Below are 19,670 nucleotides of genomic sequence, written 5' to 3'. Positions count from 1 at the left end.
GCCCTGCCCGGCGGCCTGCTGACCTGACGCACGCCAGGCAGGGGCTCCTGGCAGGACACGGGAGCCCGGCAACGGTCCTGGAGTTTCTTACACCTGAGAAATTCCACGCAGTTGACAGAAACATCAGAAGCATTTGTGTTTTTCTCAATAAGATTTTCCTTCTGTTAATTTATGGAGATGAGAGGAAAATGAACAAGCCCTGAAAACTCATACGTCATCAGACCCAGCGGAGCACACACTCGGGCAATTCCATGGAGCAGAACGGGGCCCCCAGGAAGGCCAGCACCCCGGGGCAGGGGTCACCTTGTCCCAGCAACACGCCGCTCTAGTCGAGACATCGGGGTCTAACCCAGAGACCCCCCAACCTTCTCCGCCCAGAGACGCACTCCCCCCTCTGCCTGCGGATGACAGTGAGGCCGCCTGGAATTGGGTCTGAGGAGGGCTCAGTGCCCCCGGCCGGCACCGGCCAGCACCTCGGGGGGCACAGCAAGCACATGGGGTGTGCAGGGAGGTGGGAACCACAGCTGAGGTCCCCACACCTGCCCCCCCCACCACCACCCACAGGTCAACCTCAGCCCAAGCTTCACAGCCGCCTGGGCCCTGGTGGGAAGAGAAATGCGGGGAGACCCCCAGACACGCCGCGGCCTCTGGGGAGGGAGCCCGCACAGGGCAGAGCCTGAGGGCCAGGGCGGCAGCAGGCAAGCCGGGAACGCAGAGGCTCCCGCCCAGGTGCCGGGCACCTTCTCCGGAGGAAGCAGTGGGGCCCCCTCTGCCCACCCAGGAAGACACGGTGACCGTCACAGAAGGCTCCTCTTGGGGAGCAGCACAGCTCCTAGATGACAGATGCCGGGAGCCTCCAGTGACCCCAGCTCCGAGGGCACAGGTGGAGTGAGAGGACCCCGAATTCTGGAGTCATTGGCAAGTGACGAGAGGATGAGGGACAGCTGTGGGCTGAGCGAGTCCCTGGGGCGACGGGGGCCGCGCGCTGGGCGTCCAACCACGAGCCAGGTCACCCAGGTGCGTCCCAGTCCTTGGCGGGGGGCGCGGAGTGGGAACTCCGTCCCAGGCACCAGGCGTCCCCTGGGTGGGCAGCGGCCTGGGGGAGCACCTCGAGGGAACGGGCGGGTTCGGGAAGAGCAGAGGCCCGCCTGCCATCCCTGCCGCCTGCCAGTCCCAGGCCACAGGCTCGCCTTGGCACCTGCCGCGGCTCAGGACTCCAGTGGCAGTTAAAGGGGAGAGCTGCAAAGATACTTAACTGCTCAAAGGGCTGCCTCAAGTGCTCCCCGCCCAGCCCCACGCAGGCCCGGGCCCAGCACTGCCCACCAGCCACCCAGCCCCTGCGCTGATCTGGGCGAGGCTGGCTTCGTGGCCATCCCCGGCAGCCCTGCCTTCTCTGCCAGGTGCGTGGACCCTGGACGTCAGCAGGGGCGTCAGGGTCCCTCCTGCAGAGCAGCGGCTGACATGCCAGAGCCTCTTCCTCGGCCCGTTCAGGGCTGTCCCCAGCGGGCCTCTGTAAGCTGGCTCTCCCGCTCTTAAGATGCCCGCGTCGGGGGAGAGGCCGAGACCCTATCTGTGGCGCTGCAGGCCCCGCCCCTGGTCTCCCCACAGCTTGCGCCGTTTTCACCGGGGTCCCTGGTTGCTCTCAGGCCAGGGCCAGTGCCGGCTCCCATGCTGCCTGCAGGGGAGCAAGGGTGAGTCTGGATCAGGATGGGCCAGGAGACCGACACTGATGGCCTCTGAAACTGACTTCTCAGCCCTCGCCCTGATCCGGGGAACCCTGGGCCGGCCTCCTGCTGGACATGTCCACTGGCCAACGTCCCGGGAGGACTGCAGGACTCACAGGCTCGGCCGCACTCATGGAAGGCTGAGAACGGAAGCTTCCGGAGCCTTCTAGCCACACCCTCCTCCAATCTTGGACGCAGAGCAGAGGGGAGCAGTGCCCAGGGGCAGGGGCAGCGGCGGGCGGGGCGGGAGGCGGGCCCCTGACACCGCGTCCTTGGCCGGGGACGCGGCCCATCCTTCAAGGCACGGCCACCTTTCCTCCACTGCAGGATCGGGTCATAAAGCAAGTTAATAAAGTTGCGGCCTTGCTGAAATCGGCTCCCAGTGCCGCAGGAGGGGCGGCTCCACAGAGTCACGGCGGGCAATCCTCGACCAAGAAGACCTGCCCCGTGGGGTTTTGGGGGCCGTGTGGAAACGCAGCTGTGAGGAGGGGCCGCCCGGCTCTCAGTCTCACCCCCTAATGCTTCAGTCACGGGTCACTTCCTACTGCGAGTCAACAGGCCCCGAAAGGGAAGGTGATCCAGTCTGGATCAACACCTGGACTACACAGGTTACGAGACTCCAAACACGCTGGTCGTGAGAGTATTCGCTGAAAATCCCAGAATCCAAAATTATGTGTGCAGCGTAACGGCTACATAAAAATAACTGGACAAAAATGCACTAAAACCCAGAGGAAACACATGCACGCTTCCTGACTGTGTCTGAGCAGAGGGTGAGAAGTAACCCCGCACTTCCCTCTGCTGAAGCGCACAGGGTGGGGGCACCGGCTCCGAGTATGCAGCTGCGCCTCTCTGGCCACACCCAAGGCTTTGCCAGGGAAGAGCCCGGGGCTCACTCAGCACCCTGGGGATGGGGAGAGCCCCCCGAGTGCCACTGTCCCAGCACGCCCGAGCTCTCTGTTCGGGTTGCATCACTGGCCAGATCGACCTGCTCACGCTGAGGTTTGCTGGGAGGCCCCTGGCGCACCCCAGGCCCCAAATGAACAGGTTATGGTTTTTCTACCTCTCTGGGGGAAGGTTCCTTTGCCTGGAAACGATGATGATTAGAAAATTTACCTACTGATGTAACGGTAAACACCACGGGCTCTCCCAGCCCTCATCTAAGACCACGCAGATGAACCCACGTGGGTTTTAGAACCTCCCAGGACAGAATACTGGAGCATGACGGCAGCCGGGGGATCCCCACTGTGAAGTATGAAGATTTCACGTCCTAAATCCCACCTGAAAGTAAACGCACTAGTACGAGTGTGGCCGGCGGGGCCCCGACGTACCTCGGGGAAGTAGTCCTGCGGAAACTTCTCTTTCTCCAGCATGGGCGTGCTCTCCAGCGTGTCTGAGTAGATCTCCTTACCAGTGACTTTTTTATACTTCTTGGCTAGGAAAGAGCAGAAGAAGGACCCGGGGGTAACTTCAGTTCTTCTCCCCCTCCCCCCAGCTCAGGGCCACGTGGGGTCCCGCATCCCACCCGGGCAGTGCTGTGGAGGCGAGGGAGGGCCCAGGAGGCAGACCCGACGAGGGCCACGCCCCCAGGCAGGGCAGCTGCTCCCGGGGACGCCGTGGCTCGTGCATTCCCATCCCTGGACCTGGAATCTGACACGGGGTGTCATTACCCGCTCCAAGCTCCCGGCCTGCGGATTTACAGGGGCTAATTGGCATCCTCTGAGCAAAGTGCGACTGCATTTAAAAGGGCCGTGGAGTTACCGTCCACTCACACTTAAGACGAATTCATTTAATAACATGGATTTCCTCCTTGCATCCAGCCAACATCACTCCTAACCAGGGAAGGGGAGTCCTTACGTGAGACGGGGGAAAGGGATGAAGGCCAGGCACTCTGGGCCACCCGCCCTGTCCAGTGTCCCGCGGGCTCTCCCCGCATCTGGCTGACGCCCCGCACACAGGGCCTGGCCTGGTCCTTTCACACCCAGACCTGGGATCGTTCCTTTTCAGAGACCACCGTGGAGTTTAATGCACAAATGTGTCTATTCCTCAAACTCTTACTTGTCTGGTGGGTGGGAAGGCTGTCAGCCTCCCCACGAGATGCCGGCAGAGAGCCCAGGCAGCGGGGGGCCTGCCGAGACCGCCACGGGGAGACCCCAGCCCAGGCGGTCACCAGACTGCCCCCACCGGCTGCCGGAGCATCACCTGTCCCCTGCTCCCGGGCCAGGACACTGGGGTGAGGGTCCTGGGGTGTGTGAAGATCCATGGTGTTTGGGACGAAGGACGAGCTGTCCCGTCAGAGTGTCTGTGGAGGCCCTGCTCCGCGTCCCACAGGCAGCCCCGCCTGCAGTCTCTGGGCTGCCGGCCCCCACGGGCCCACTGACACACAGACAGCACGTGACGTGGGCCCCTCCCCCAGGACGGAGCTGCGCTGTACCCACTGCTCCTCTGACCTGGCTCCCAAACCACGGAGACGAGCCTCAGATGACAGGTGCAGCTGGCTCTGAGGCTACCCTCCCACCCCCGGGTTTGCCCATCGGGGGAAACGCAGGCGAACCCACGAGCCAGGAGGCTGGTGCCTGGGAAGGTGGGCACAGGCCAGTGTAAACTAATAAGGCACGAAGCCACGACCCACTCATAACACCCACCTGCGGCAGGAAATGACGCAGGAGTGTTAACCACACGAGGCACTTCCTGTAGCCACCCACCCATCTCCGTGGAAGGACAGCGTTTATCAAACCACCCCGCACAGCCGGCACCAGGGTGGCAGGGGGGCGGGGGGAGTGCTGTCTGCGGGGCACACCTGCCGTCACCGGCACGTCGCGTCCAGCTCCCCTTCGCGAGGCGGACAGGCCACCCCGGCCCCAGAGCGGGGCAGCTGACCGCTCCTGCTGACGGCAGGCCTGTCCCGCACAGACCACCCGGGGCGCCAGGCTGGCAGGCGGCTGCAGCCTGCTGTGTGCACCCACCCGCCTCGCCCCTCCCTCCACCCCGCCCGGGCCTCCAACTCCCCTCCTGGGCCCTCCCTGCACCAGTGGGCACCAGGACGTCCACTGAGTGCCGTGGGGCCCGGCCAGAAGCTGAGGACGCGGACATGGGACGCAGACACGACCCGCAGGGTGGGCCTGGGCATGAGGCGGGGAGATGGACGTGGGTTAGGACATGGGACGTGGATACTCCCCGAGTGTGGAGGACAGGAGGGTGTCACCTGGGGGGCGGTCAGGGGAGCCCCGGAGCAGGGCGGAGCTGAGCCTGAAGGAGGAGTGAGGGGTGGCCCTGGGCCCCCACGAGGCCTCTGAGGAGGGTGAGGGCCGGGCGGAGGTCCAGCCTCTGGCAGCGGCCGCCTCTGCCGGGTCCTAGGGACGCCCCTCCTCCCGACATCCGGGCTCGTCCCTGGGAGGCGCCGAGCTGCTGCTGGGGCCACGCGGGCCCACGGTCTGGGCGCCCTGCAGGGGGTTCTTTATCCCTCCTTCCTACCCCCTTTGCTAACCGCCAGTATCGCCTGGACCTGAGAATAAAGCAAGTTCTTTCTAAAGGTCTGCTCAGGATGGGAATCCTCGTAGCAAAGGCTGAATCACCCCAACAGCCCACTGAGGGCATCGGGTCATGAGCTGCAGAGGGGTGGACGCCCCCCCAAACGGACATCCTCGGGACGCATGGATGCCCACAGGGCAGACGCACCAGCCCTCGGTGAGCCAGGCGGGCACAGGTGCAGGACCAGCCCTGAGGCATGGGCAGCCACCTGCAGGCTCCTGGGAATGAGGACAGGGCAGGGGCTGCTGCAGCAGCAGGCAGCTCTGCTGAGATGAAACCCCAGTTCCCTTGAGGAAAGAGAAGGAGACTGCGGGGGTGGGGCGGAGGAGGCCTCTTTCTTAAAAATGAGCCTGTATTTGTAGAGCAGTTTGGGGATTATGGAAACTGAGCTGCAAGTGCAGAGTTCCCATCCGTCCCCCGAACAGCTTCCCAGCATCTCGTGTTGGTGGGCTCGTACGCGCTAGGGGTCCCGACAAACGCACGACGCCATGTATCCACCGCTGCAGGGGCACGCAGAGCACTTCCACGGCCCCAACCCCCCTGCTCCACCTGTCCATCCCTCCCTCCCCCAGCGCCTGTCAACCAGCCATGCTTCTACTGTCTCCATCCTTTCCTCAGTCATTGGCCACGTACTGCAGGCGGCCTCCTCCAGTGGGCTGCTTTCCGTCAGGAACACACATTTTAGGTTCCTCCTAAAAGGTTCCTCCCTGAGTTTTTGTATCTTGATAGCTCACTTTGTTTTACTGCTGAATAACATTCCCTTGTCTCTGGACCACAGCTTGTTTATTTGTTCATCTGTGAAGGACATATTCTGGTTACTTCCAGTTTTTGCTAATTACGAATAAAGTTGCTATAAACATTGCTGTAAAGGTTTTTGTGCAGACATTAGTTTTCAACTCATTTGGGTAAATGCCAAGGGATGTGTAAGAGTATGTCTAGCTTTGCAAGAAATTGCCAACCTGTCTTGCAAAGAGGCTGGACGGTTCTGCATCCCACCAGCAGTGAGTGAGAGCTCCTGTTGCCCCATGTCCTTGCTAGCACGGCGTTGTCAAGTTTTCAGATTTCAGCCATTCTCATAGGTGTGTAGTGGTTTTAATTGTTGTTTTAATTTGCATTTCCCTGGTGACATATGATGTTGAATATCTTTTCATCATGTTTATTTGCTATTTGTATATCTTCCTGGGTGAGATGTCTGTTCAAATCTTTAGCTCACTTTTAAATTGGGTTGCTTTCTTATTGTTGAATCTTAAGAGCTCTTTGTATATGTTGGATAACAGTCCTTTACCAGGTGTGCCTTTTGCAAATATTTTCTCCCATCTCTGGCTTGTCTTCTCATTCTCTTAACAGTATCTTTTGCAGAATGTAAGTTTTTCACTTTAGTAAAGTCCAACTTAAAATTATTTCTTTCATGGATCATGCTTTTGGTGTTGCATCTAAAAAGTCATCACTGAACCCAAGATTCACCTACATTTTCTCCTATGTTATCATCTAGGAGTTTTACAGTTTCACATTTTACATTTAGGTCTATGATCCATTTTAAGTTTTTGTGAAGGTGTAAGGTCTGTGACTAGATTCCTTTTTGTGTGTGTGGATGTCCGGCAGGTTCCAGCACCACTTGTTGAGAAGAGTCTCTTTGCTCTGTTTTGTTTCCTTTGCTCGTGTGTCAAAGATCAATTGACTGTATTTGTGTGGGTTCATTTCTGGGCTCTGTCTTCTGTGCCATTGATCTATCTGACTCTTCTTTCACCAACACCACACCGTCTTGATTGCTGTAACTTTATAGAAAGTCTCGATGTTGGGTACTGTCAGTTCTCCGACTTTGTTCTTCTTCTTCAATATTGTGTTGGCTCTTCTGGGTCTTTTGCCTCCACATAAACTTTAGAAATCAGTTGGTCAGTATCCACAGAATAACTTGCTGGGATTTTGAATGAGCTTGTGTTGAATCTATGGATCAAGTTGGGAAGAACTTGACAATACTGAGGCTTCCTATCCATGAACATGAACTATCTCTCCACTTCTTTGGGTCTTTTTTGATTCCTTCAATCAGATTCTGTAGTCTTCCTCATGTAGATATTATACGTATTTTGTCAGATTTATTCCTAAGTACTTCTTTTTATATGTGTGCTAAGGTAAATGATATTGTGTTTTTAATTTAAAATTCTACCTGTTCAATGCTGGTATCGAGGAAAGCCACTGACGTATGATTATTAACCTCATATCCTGCAACCTTGCTTACTGGTACCAGTTTTTGTTGCTACTGTTGGTGGTGGTGGTTCCTTGGGATTTTCTATGTAAACAGGTCACCTAAGAATTAAGACAGCCCCTTTCCATCAATAAGTCTTTAATTTCCTTTTTTTTTTTTTTTTGTCTTATTGTATTAGCCAAGATTTCCAGTATGATGTTGAGGAGAAATGGTGAGAGTGGCCATCCCTGCCTTGTTACTGACCTTAGTTTCTCACCATTGATTCTGATGTTAGTGGAGAATCTCTGTAGATATTCTCTATTGAGTTGAGGAAGATCTCCTCTATTCCTAGTTTGCTGAGAGCTTTATTATAAATGGGTGTTGGATTTTATCAAATGCTTTTTCTACATCTATTGATATAATCGTGTGATTTTCGTCCTCAGCCTACTGATGTGACGGATTACATTAATTGATTTTTTGGATGCTGAATCGGGCTTGCATACCTGGGATAAATCTGAATTGGTCATAGTGTATAATTTTCTTATACATTGTTAGTTTTGAGTTGCTAATATTATATTGAAAAATTTGCATTTTCTGTTCATGAGCCTATAGTTTTCCTTTTTTGTAATACCTTTATCTAGTTTTGTTATTAGGGTAAGGCTGGCCTCATAGAATGAATTAGGAAGTTTTCCCTCTGCCTTTATTTTCTGGGCAAGATTGTAGAGAATTGGTATAATTTCTTCCTTAAATGTTTGGTGGAATTCACCAGGGAAACCATCGGGCCTGATGTTTTTAGAAGGTTATTACTTATTGATTGAATCCCTTTTAATAGACAAAGGCCCATGCATACTATCTAGTCCCCCTTGAATGAGTTTTGGTGGATCGTATCTTTCAAAGAAGTGGGCCATCTAAGTTATCAAATCTATAGGCATAGACTTGTTCACAATATACCTTTATCATCCTTTTAATGTCCACAGGATCAGTACTGATGACCCCTTTCTCATTTCTAATACTAGTCATTTGTGTCTTCTTTTTTTCTTGGTTAGCCTGGCTAAAGGTTTACCAAGTTTATTGACCTTTTCAAAGCACTAGCTTTTGGCTTCTTTGCTTTTCTCTCGTGAGTGTCTCTGTTCAATTTCACTGACGTATAGGCTCCAATTTTATTATTTCCTTTCTTCTGCTTATTTTGGACTTCATTGGCTCTTCTTGTTTTCTCAGGTTGCACAGGAAGGCTAGAGGAGGTGCAATCGGCTATCTCCCTGCCCCGTGGGTTAGGCCCTGATCAGACCCCAGTGGGCTGGGCTCAGGGTTTCCCTGCGGGCAGGCCTTTAAGAAGAACAGAGCTGTCTGGGCACACTTCACAACAGCTACTCTCCCCTCCCCTGCCAGAAAGGTCTGGGGATTTTTCTCTCATCTTCGGCGTGAGAACCTGGTTAGCTTACAGGAGGTAAAGCCCGCGACAGCGTAGGCCCTGAGCCTGGGTGCGCGTCCCCCGCCAGCTGCCCAGGCTCGGCCTGTCTCAGCGTCCTGACCATGCGGTGCTCTCTGCTCAGTGGGCTCTGACTCTCTGGGCCCGTCTGTCTGTCTCCCCGGTTTGGGGGGCAGCAGTTTGCCCTGTGACCTTGCTCCTCTGAGGGACCTAAGAAGAATCACCCATTTTCAGCTTGTTTGGATTGTCTCTCCTGAGGGTTGAGTGACAGCTTCCAAGCTCATCACGTGCTGGACCAGACACTGGAGTCCCTTTCATCCCTTTTCAGCTCAAGTTTCTAAGTAGGAACACATTTGTTAAAATTCAGGCTGTTTCTTTTCAAAAGTTGATTCAAACTTCACAAACCTGGATTGCTTTTGCTGTAGTTCAATTCCAGGCAGAAGTGCGAGCCTCGAAGAGCCGGGGCTGTGGAGCGGGGGCCGGCGGCCCACGCCTGCCTGAGACCCCGGCCTCGCCCGCGCTGGGGATCTGTCGGCAGCAACACCTGCCACGCCACGCCCCGGGGTGTCTTCAGACTCGACACAGCCTCCCGCCAGATTCGCCTGCTCAGGGCACAGCCGCTGCCCGTCTTATAATGGTTCTTGTCACTGGCAGCATGGAGGTTTTGCTAGAGTCAAATAAATGTACATCGAAGGTACAGCTGTAAATAAACTGTGTGCTAGCCAGGTACTTTCGGACGAGTTTGATTTAGTAATAAAATATGTCTGCACATGGTTACTTGGAAGAAGGAAAAGTTCAGCAGACGTGGCACCTGTGGAGCCTGAGGTGCAGGTTTATTAGAAGTGCAAGCCGTTCTGTTTCAGCTTCGTCTGGAGCCGCTGTGTCTGCACAGCCCCTCTGCTCACAGCTCCGCGGCCCGAGGACAGGACAGTTGACGTCCAGTGTCTGCTAGGGTCATGGGAAGAGCGGCCCCGGCCCCGGCTCTCGCCAGGTCTGCCGGGCCACTCCAAGCTCCTCGGCAGGAAAGGCAGACGCTGCGTCTCGAGAGCAGAGAAAGCTCAGGCTACAGGGCCGGCGAACATCACCTGCTGGCTGGGGCCCTGTTCTCAACGCTGATGGAATCACTGCTTCCCAACCTGGAGAGTGCGAGCCGTCTCCCGAGTGAGTGGTGGCAATGAACCTGAACAAACCGACACAATCAGCCGCTCCCACAGTTACCTCACCGCGGGCGGCATCTCAGATTAATGCGACCTGGCTCAACAGCCCAAGTGGAGCTCAGAGGGGTTCACATGTAACATGAAGAGACAACCCTGCATGGAAGATAAATGCACACGCATCCCGCAGACTGAATGGAGCAGGGACGGCAACTCCTCAGATCGGGGACAGACTCACACGCCCTCGTGTCATGAGCATCTTAGGTGACTCTTCTCAGTACAGACACACAGCGTTCACCCACTAAACACGGGGCTACATTTTCTAGCTCTGCCACAAACATATGCTCTCGCCCATTTTCTTCTGAAATATGCTACCCTCCAGTTGTGTTTTTCATTTTTTTTACTTTCTCACGTTCGACAGGTACACAGACACAAAACACTTCCCTCTCCTCTTGACTGTATTATAGGAAAGCTAGAGTCACCCGCCAGAGCCGTGAGGGGTGGCAGAGGTGCGGGAACGGGCTGGGACGGCCGCGGGCGGGGCGGGACGGGGAGGGGGAAGCCGCCCAGCACAGGCCGGCCACCTCGGCCTCAGAGAAGCCAGAAAGCAGGTGTCCTCACGATTCCCTGCTTAGTGACTGCGCAAACCCCTCGATCAGACCCAGACCACGCGGTGCTCTCGCAGGAACACTGGGTGGGAGGGACCAGGAGAAGCCAGACCAGCGGGCAGGGGGTCGGGGGTCCACCAAGATGGAGAATCCCAGAAGACAGCAGAGCACACATGGAGTCTTACCTTTAAAGTCAAACTGGGAGATGTTTTTTAAGGATTCGTGAAGAAAGTAAAAGCTTCCTAGTGCCTGTAGAGCAAACAGAGAAATGGAGTGAGGCCAGCACGGGAGCGTTCCTAAAGCAGTCCTGAGCGGTGACTAGGAAGCTCTGTGGTGAGAAAAAGAGGTCAGCTCACTGCAGCCCAATCACAGCCCCCAAACTCAACAGTCAGCCGCAGACACTTCCCGACCCAGGACGCCAGGAGCGCCGGCCCTAGCCAACCCGAGTAGGCATCTCCCCTGTGGACGCACCCGCCCCGCCCCCTGCCGCCTCCCGTCTGCTGCAGGGTCCAGTGGAGCAGAGGGTGAGGGTCGGGGCAGAGTGGATGGCTCCTGAGTGAGGACACGGCTCCGTTCCAGGCAGCACAGCCTCGCCGTGGCTCCCCCTGCCCCTCAGCGGGCCAGCTGCCCGCTGCCCGGTCCAATCCCTGCTCATCCTTCAGGACTGAGCTGCGACCTCAGAGCCTCCGGAGCCACCGGCCCTGCCCATCCACGATCGACAGCCCGAGCAGCCACGGAGCGCCCGCCGGTGCCAGGAGCTGCTCTGGGCGATGAGTCGGCCCTGCTCGCCCCCCTCAGGAAAAGGCCAAAGTGCAGGGACCGGGCTGCGGTGGGGATGGGGCATCTGGCGCCAAAAGTCACTTGTTTACCTGGGATTCATACTTAACCGGGTGTGTGTGTGCGCGTGTGTAGTTACACATCTTTTTCGTGTGTACCCATATGTGTGACGGGGACTCAGGCATGTGGTCAGTGCCGACAGGCTCCCCACGGCGCAGGCACAAAGTAAACGGAGTGCACACGCTGCTTGCCAGACTCACCCATCGGGTCTCTGCCCCGAATCCTCTCTGAGAGGATCTGGGCACCTTGGCGCACACACCCGAGGACCAGCCTCTGCTCTCTGTTCTGACCGCGGACAGTCAAGGCCCCTCCAAGAAGAGGGACGTGGGCAGTACTGGACCCTGGAAAGCTGCAGGACCACACCCACGAGCGAACGGATGTCTTCCCGTTTGCTTGGGTAAAGAAAGCACTCAGGAAATGCGTAAGTAAATAACGCAATTGCAAAGATTTGAACTATTGCCTCATTGGATGTGATAAAGCTAACATGATATTAAGAAGTTTACAGTAAATAAATGGAAAATCAATTGCCAAGGCAGGTGCAGAGCTGTAACTCACAGAGTCAGAAAATCCATAATTAGCTCTAATGAATATTTCAAGTCAAAGTTCAACTCAACTTTTTCAACGTCTGACCGACTCCATCGATACAGTTCAGGGCCCATTTGTCACAGGCTGTGAGGACAGGTGGCGGGAAGCAGCCTGGCGACGGGACGCCGGCTCGCGGGTCCTCTGACCCCGCACCTGTCAGCAGTGTGTTCGTCATGTCTCAGAGTATTGACTCCTTGCCTGTTTTGCTAGAAACAATTAAAATACTTTTTACATATTTATAAACCTGACTGTCAAGAGTGCTTATTAATTCTCCATTAGCGAAATGCAGTCCAGCCGCTCCTGTGTCCCCGGAGCAGCAGACACAGGGCGGGCGCCCTGACCTCTGGCAGCAGGATGGCCTCAGGGGCGGCCTCACCCCGCGGCTACGGGGACCCAAGGCCAGAGTTCTCGCGACAGGGCTCTGAAGGGGTGCTGGGTGTGGACCGGATCCGGCCCGTGTGGCTCCTGGTCCCACCTGCCCGGCTCCACTGGATCCTCGAGGGTCTGCAGTGCTGCGAAGCCAGTCCCCTGCCTGGAGCAGGTTGGCTAACGGCTGACGGGACCACAGGCCACACCTGGGCGCTCGTTCGTCTGCGGGAGCTGAGCTCTGAAAGCTGCAGGCCGCTCTGCAGATACACAGAGCCAGGGCACGGGATGGGGCCGTAGGCAGATGTCCCCCACGCTGGACAGGAAGCCACGCATCCGCAGACGTCGGCGAAGTGTGGATTTGCGAAGGGCACCACGGACGGAGCCGCTGCCCACCCGCTGCGGGCCAGGGGCTCACCGGCAAAAGCTACTGCTTGGAAACACCCCTCCACCTTCTATTTGCAAACGGATCAGACATTCATTAACCGATCATTTCTGCGCCGATGTTAGCGGCCCAGGTACAGGTTGGCCCTCGGCCCCCACGTCCAGTTGGCTTTCAGACAGTTCCGAACCCTCAAGTCAAATCGACTGAGCAGGAAGGGGCACAGGGGCGAAATGTTCTTCTCCGGATGCAATGAAAGAGGAAACCATACACGTGCTTCTCGCACACGACCCCAAGGCGCTAACAGTGCCCCTGAGGGCACCGTGGGAACAAGAAGGCCGGGTCTCAGCTCCCAGGGCGCCTGCAGAAGGGAGCTTCCCTCCTCCAAGTCCCAGGGAACTCCCACCGCCATCCCCCAGGCAGGGGGCTCCCCGAGAAGCCAGCTGCTGCATTCTAGGACAGGAGAGGGCGAGCCAGGGGGTCACACACAGCCTAGGGCCAGGGAATCTGCCCATCGGGAAGGCCAACTGCCTTTAAATGCAACACAGCTCCTCCCGGAAGGCACTGCATTACACTGTTTCTACGGATAAAGCATTTTCAACATGTCATTTTTTTAAAAAATAAAATAAATGCATCTGAGAAGACGATAAAAACTTCCTAAGACACAGCTGATAACTAATGCTCAAGCCTGCAGCAACCACAGATCGGGAGCTGCTCTGCGTTAGCATCGATGGGCGTGGATGACTCACGGCTGGAAAGGCCCCTTGGTTTGGAGGTTATGATGAACCCCTGACATGTCACCTGCTCCATCCTGGGGAGCAGACAGCGCCCCGTGGACACAGGGCCCCCAAAGGAGGTACGGCCCTGCGTGTGCACACGCGCTGTGGCGTCAGGGAAGCAGCTGTGCTCAGCTCAGCACTGACATTCCAACAGGATCAGACGCAAACATCTCCACCCTCGGAGAACAAAGTTCAGGACACGAGAGGCTGTGATGGGGACCCAGCCATGGGGAGTGATGGGATGTGGCTGTGATGGGGACCCAGCCCTCATAACATGGGGGACCTGCAAGTTCTGAGCACACAGCCATGGGGAGACGCACAGCTCCACGGCCTCACAGCGAGTTTACATCCAGGGGAAGCCGTGCATAAACACACACACAGAGCTCTCTCTCGGAAGCCGGGGCTCTCAGGACACACGCACGGGAAGGCAGGCGGCACTGCCAGAAACACCAACAGACCCAGCGACCAAATGCCTAACAAGGTGAAAACACACTCGTGCTCCAGCCCTGCAGTGGAGCGCTGCACAGCAAGGAGAACAAGCAAACCACGCCGAAAACCACACAGGGGCTTCGCGATGTTGAGAGACGGAAGCTCCTGCACCCTCACAGGGCGTGGCGCCCAGGTAACAGACACGATCAAAAGAGTGCGTTTAAACAGAACGAAGGAATAAAGAGATCGGCACAGAAGTCAGCATGGGGGTCATGGGGGAGCAGGGCACGAAGCAACTGCTCTAGAAAGGCCTTAGGTTGTGTGGGGGCTTCCAAGGCGTCCGCTGTGCTGGACACTCCCAACGCAACTGTCCCCCCAGAGGTGGCTGCCATCCTCAGTGTCGGTGACCAAGGTCAAGGGCACCCCTGGAAGGGCTCAGAGCCTTCACCAACTTTATCTGCGCCGTCGCACCCACTCCCTCCTCAGGAACTTGTTTTGATGACTGTAGCTTTGTAGTACAGTCTTAAGCCAGGGAGTCTGAGCCCTCCAGCTCCATTTCTTTTCCTCAACATTGCTTTGGCTAAGGAACTTGTTTTATTTTCCATTCAAAGTTCTATTTGAGAAACGTTTGATGTTGCAACATGTAACATTAGCTTATTTTTAATGCTATAAGATCCAATATACAATAATACTGAAAGTTATTTATCCAGTTTTGGTGTTGGACATGAAGACTGCTTCCAAAGTTTTCACTATTAGAACCAATACTAAAACGAACATTGCACAGTGTCCTTGAGCACATGGGAGAGATACACACCCGCGTGCATTAAATGTGCATGTACGTGTACGTGACATGCGGCTGGGGGTTCTGGGTCATGGTGGATGGGCATCTTCCACACAGGTTTCTACACGGCGCCCAGCAGTGCCTGCTGCCCCACACCCTCGCCAGGACCTGGTGCCGGCACACCTGGATCTCTGCCAGCCGACTGGGGTGAAATTACACATCACTGTCATCTTATTTGCATTTTCCTTAGACTCGTGCAGCTGAGCACCTCTTTTTAAGAGGAGTGGAAACTTGGGTTTCTCCTGTGAACACCTTATTCTTATCCTTTGCTTATTTTCTATTTCCCTTGTCTACTACTGGTATTACAGAGAATTCCCCCACTCCTTGTGGCTTACCTAGTCAGTTTTTTATGGTATCTTCCATGAAATGAAAGCCTTTATTTTTAAGGTAGTCAAAGTAGCCGACATAGTCCTTTATGGTTTCGCTTTTATGTCTTGTTTGGAAACAGTTCCCTAGTCTGATCCCACAATGAGTCTCAATATTCCATGTAGAACGTGTAAGGTTGTTTCTTTCCCATTTAGGTTTTTACAATAACAGGGACTTACTCGTGGGTATGGCGCAAGGTGAGATCTAGCGTTACTTCATTCCACATGGAATTCCACACTGTCCGGTTTCCCCTTTACGTATGCGACGACTCATTTACCACATCTCCATCCGTTTGGGGATCTGTTCTTGGGCTCTCGGTTCTGTTCCATTCGTCTATTTCTAACAGCACTTTTTCCTAGTTTAGCTTTATAATAAGTCTTGATATTTAGTAGCATAAATAAATGCCCCGTTTTGCTTTTCTTCACAATTGCTTCTGTGATTTGGGGCCCTTTATACTTGCATATAAAACTCCAGAACAACGGCCAGATGACACCCGAAACATCCTGCTGGAGTTAGGATCACACACACAGATCGACTCGGGGACAGCTGACGTCTTGGTGATACTACTCAGTCTTCCTGCCCATAAACATGACATATCTTTAACCACATTGAGGTCTGGCTTCTGGATGGTAAAGCAGCCAGTTGCTTTAAGAGACTTTAAAATGTTAAGCCAGTCTTGCGTTCTTGGCATCGGCCTGGCTTGATCACGATGCCCATGTTCACACCTCGCTGGATTCTGTCTGCTGTGCCGTGTCCAGGGTGTTGCCTGTTCCCAACCTGGTCTCTGTCCTCACCACCCAGTGAAATCGCTAAGCCAGGTCTTCGTGCCGGCCCAGCTGCAAACCCACAGCAGACCTTCTGGGACCCTGAGCTTCCCAGCAACATGGGACCTGTCCTCCTGTCACCGACCCGTCCTCCTGCACGGGCCTTCCTTTTGGGTGTCAGGACACCACTCTCGGCCTCCCCGGGGTCTCTTCCCCAGCTCCACGTGGCAGCAGCCATCAGCTCACCCTGCAGCGCCTGCCCCGGAGGCCAGCCTCAGGTGCAGGGCACTCAGTCCCCACGCGACTTCCCGCAAGAGTCCAGCCTCTCCGATTCAGACATTACGGCGCCGGTCCCCCTCCTGCTCCCACTGAAAACCTCGTTCTCTCTGGACACCTCCCGCTGCTTCTCCACCACCACGTCCGCCCCAAACGTCCACTCCCCGCATGAACTCCGCGGTTACAGAAACGTGTCTCTAACCTCCCCTGCCCCACACCAGGTGGGACCCTCGTTTCCTCCACTGCTTCCCCGCCTCTCCCCCACCTGCTGCCAGGGCCACCAGGAGTCTGGCCCTGTGCTCCTCTGCTCTCCAGTCACCCTTCCTCACGACAAGCCCGCCCAGCTCACAAAGCTCTGGCCACACTGGCCCTCCCAGGCCTGGAGATGGCCAAGTTCTGCCGTCATCAAGGCATTACCTGCTGTGCCAGCTTCTTCTCACGAGAGCCTGAGGCCACAGGTTTCCATGGGAATAGAGCCCTGAGGCCGCAGGTTTCCATGGAAATGCTGCCTCCTCTGAGCAGCCCTCCCGGACTGCAGCCCCACAGAGCCCTGTCTTTCTGCAGTGCTGCCCACTCTGGCTGTGTGCTTATTGCCTTCTTTACCGGGAGTGGAGGGAGCTCCTTGAGGGTGGTCCGGTCACCTCTGAGTCCCCCGCACAAGGCCTGGCACGTGGCACGAATCCACCGGTCAGGCGAGAGAGTCGCAGAGGCGCAGGACACCCCGATGAGAGACAGGTCCACGGCTCTGGAGCCAACGTGCAGAGTTCAAAGGACAACTTAATGCAGCCTCCAGCGCCTCCATGAAGCTGAGCCTGACTGCAAAGAATAAGGCACTTTCACCAATAAGGGGAACAACCGCTTCACAGGAGTGAAGCCCCAAGACTCCGGGCTTAAAACAATTTAATAGATGGAGTAATAAATCAAAGCAAAGTTACGATAACATTCATTAGATTATAAACAAGGATAAATGAAACAAGGCTCCTGCTTCCATCAATGCAGAGCTTCATTGATCTTCGCCGTATAATAAACTCTCGGACGGGCAGCCTAACTGGACAAGGCGGCACGACTGGACGCGTCAGCCCACGTCACCAGCAGGCGGCCGCGGGGACGCTGCGTTGAGGTGTTGCTGCTTCTCCGAGCAGCTCTGCGACCTCAAACAGGAGCTGACTGACTCTCCACGTCAGCCTGTGGGCTAAACGCGGAAGGACGCCCCCGGACCCCCGCTGACCCTGCAGCCCCAGTCCAGGCAGCCCGCCTGCGCCAGGGACGTGCGTAATGTCATTTGGTCTCCCGCCGACTGCGGCATCTGAAGTTAATCAAATCGGTTGTCCACTGTATTCATCCACTTACGAAGTTAATGATATTCCGTTGCTGAATTAAAAAGCATTTTACAAAGCGTGCACCAGAGCGGCTGGCATGCTGTGCCCCCGGGCGCTGGGCCCCGTCACAGCCTGGCTGTGCTGTCCCCCGTTGGGCTGCCCAGTACCCAGTGCCAGCACTGCTGTCCTGACGGGGGGCAAACCGTGGCGACGGCCACTCAGCGTCCCCTGGCCCGCAACAAACCCTACCAGGGTGACATGCTGCTAACCTTTCCCAGTCGCCGCGTGAAGAGGGCTGGCGTGTCACCAGACGGCCTCGCGGGCGGGCTGCGGGGAGGGCGCATCGCCATGGCCCCGCGCTGCAAGGACGCTGGTCCCACCCCAACCTGCGCACGGCGACCTTGGGCCCAGGACAGCCCTCCCAGAGAACCCACGCACCCCACAAACCGTCCGCACCATATCGAGCCGCACTCAGGCAGCGCGAAGTCTGGCCTGAGAGCCCGAGGGCGGCGCGGGGCGTGGGGCGGTGACGGGGGCCTCGGAGGGACGGTCAGCTTCTGAGCGGGGGGCGCCATCCCCAGGACATCCTGACAGAACAGGTGGAGCCGGGGCGCTGCCCAGACAGCTGGAGGTGGGCTCTGCCATCGCCTGGGACGGGGAGGGTTCGGGAGGGAAGGCGTCCAGCTCTAGACAAGCTGGGGCTGAAGTGGCCCTAAGACACCTCAGGGGGACATCAGGCCCGGAGTCCAGGACAGACGTTTGGGCCCAGATGTCAATGGGGTGCTTGGTGTGTGGAGAGCCCCCCAGGACGGACAAGAGCCAGTGCAAAGGGCAGGGGACAGGGGGCCATCAGCAGGGACACGGCGGGTCAGCGGGGACATGGGAAGGTCAGCGGGGACACGGAGAGGTCAGTAAGCACACTGGGGGGTCAGCAGGGACAGAGGGAAGTCATGAGAACAGGGGGTCAGTGGGGACCAGGAATGGTCAGCGGGGGCCAGGCACAGTCAGGGAAGAGGACAGGACAAGGGCAGGAGGTGTCCTGGGGGTGGTCTTGAGGGGGCATGGCCACGGGGCCTGACCCGCCGGCACACTGAGTGCCCGGGGCTGGGCACCGAGCCCGGATCCCACGGCTCGGGGCAGGGGTGATGTGGAAGAAATTGTGGCAGGATCCCACAGCCGAGGATCCCAGGCAGCTGCTGCTCCCCGAGGGCAGGGACTCGTGGGGGCCCCGGACCCACCCAGCACCTGGGAGACGCTCTCAGATGCCCCTGTCCACGACCCGACATCCTCCTCCCCCCACGGAATCACTCGCTTTTGTTCAAGGCAGTACCTTGGACCTTCCTTTTCAAAAGGGAAATGCTACTGACTTGGCCTGATTAACAAGTTCCAGGAGCTGACGCCTGACAGCAGGTGGGAAACAGAATTCACGCTGTGGGCCCATCAGCCTCCAAGGCAAGGTGAGAAATGCCGCAGACCCCGAGCCCCTCAGCAAGTACCCGCAAAGCATCTTTAACTGCACATCACCTAAGTTTTTCGTCCCCAAATGAGATTCCTTTCCGGTATGAACGTTCTTTTCAATAATAATACCTTTGCAAATGGAAAGTTTTGATAACGAGCAAAGAAAAATACCAGACTTAAAATAACAACAGTTTTAATTATGAAATTTGTTGTCATACTTCCACGTCTAAACGATTTTACCAAGTAAATCAATCAACTTTATGCCAATTAAATTATGTAGAGCGTTTGCATCCTAATTATTAAAACAGCTCTGACTCTCAGCTTTTGTCTTCGAAAAATCATTAGCTTTTCAATTACAGTCTCATTCCTCCAAATGTTCTGGAGAAACAGGCTATGAGCATCATGGACGTAGGATTAAGTAAAGTAAAATGCATTTAAGAGCAGCCAACACGGACGCACGCCGTTTACAAACTACCTTCTGCCATCAGAAAAGCCTGGGAATACAAAATGCTACTGAAAAGGTTTAATTGATTTTTAAACTTCAATTATATTGGGAAACTGCCACCTACTTCTGTTTCAAATAATTTAACCCAGTCCTGAGCCCACAGAAATGCTAAAACAGCAGCATCTGCAAAGGGCATGG

The 19,670-nt window shown here is 55.8% G+C and overlaps 1 protein-coding gene across 3 annotated transcripts in view; it reads right to left on the bottom strand.

Annotated features, from left to right (window-relative positions):
• The window catches only part of INPP5A (inositol polyphosphate-5-phosphatase A), a 180,258-nt gene that overhangs the window by 52,137 nt on the left and 108,451 nt on the right, over nucleotides 1–19,670 (bottom strand). For 2 of the 3 annotated variants that reach the window (XM_082674241.1, XM_082674242.1), the window contains exons 5-6: nucleotides 10,811–10,874; nucleotides 3,053–3,156 (exon numbers count right to left, since the gene is read on the bottom strand). The exons of the other annotated variant lie outside the window; for it this stretch is intronic. In XM_082674241.1, coding sequence (XP_082530367.1) covers nucleotides 3,053–3,156; nucleotides 10,811–10,874 — 168 coding nt within the window. The remainder of the gene's footprint in view (nucleotides 1–3,052; nucleotides 3,157–10,810; nucleotides 10,875–19,670) is intronic. 3 annotated transcript variants of the gene reach the window in all.

This window comes from Grampus griseus (genome assembly GCF_964374135.1).
Source record: "Grampus griseus genome assembly, chromosome: 16".
Classification (NCBI taxonomy): Eukaryota; Metazoa; Chordata; class Mammalia; order Artiodactyla; family Delphinidae; genus Grampus; species Grampus griseus.
The sequence above is the reverse complement of the archived record's forward strand: the minus strand, read 5'-3'. Positions and strand labels throughout refer to the sequence as shown.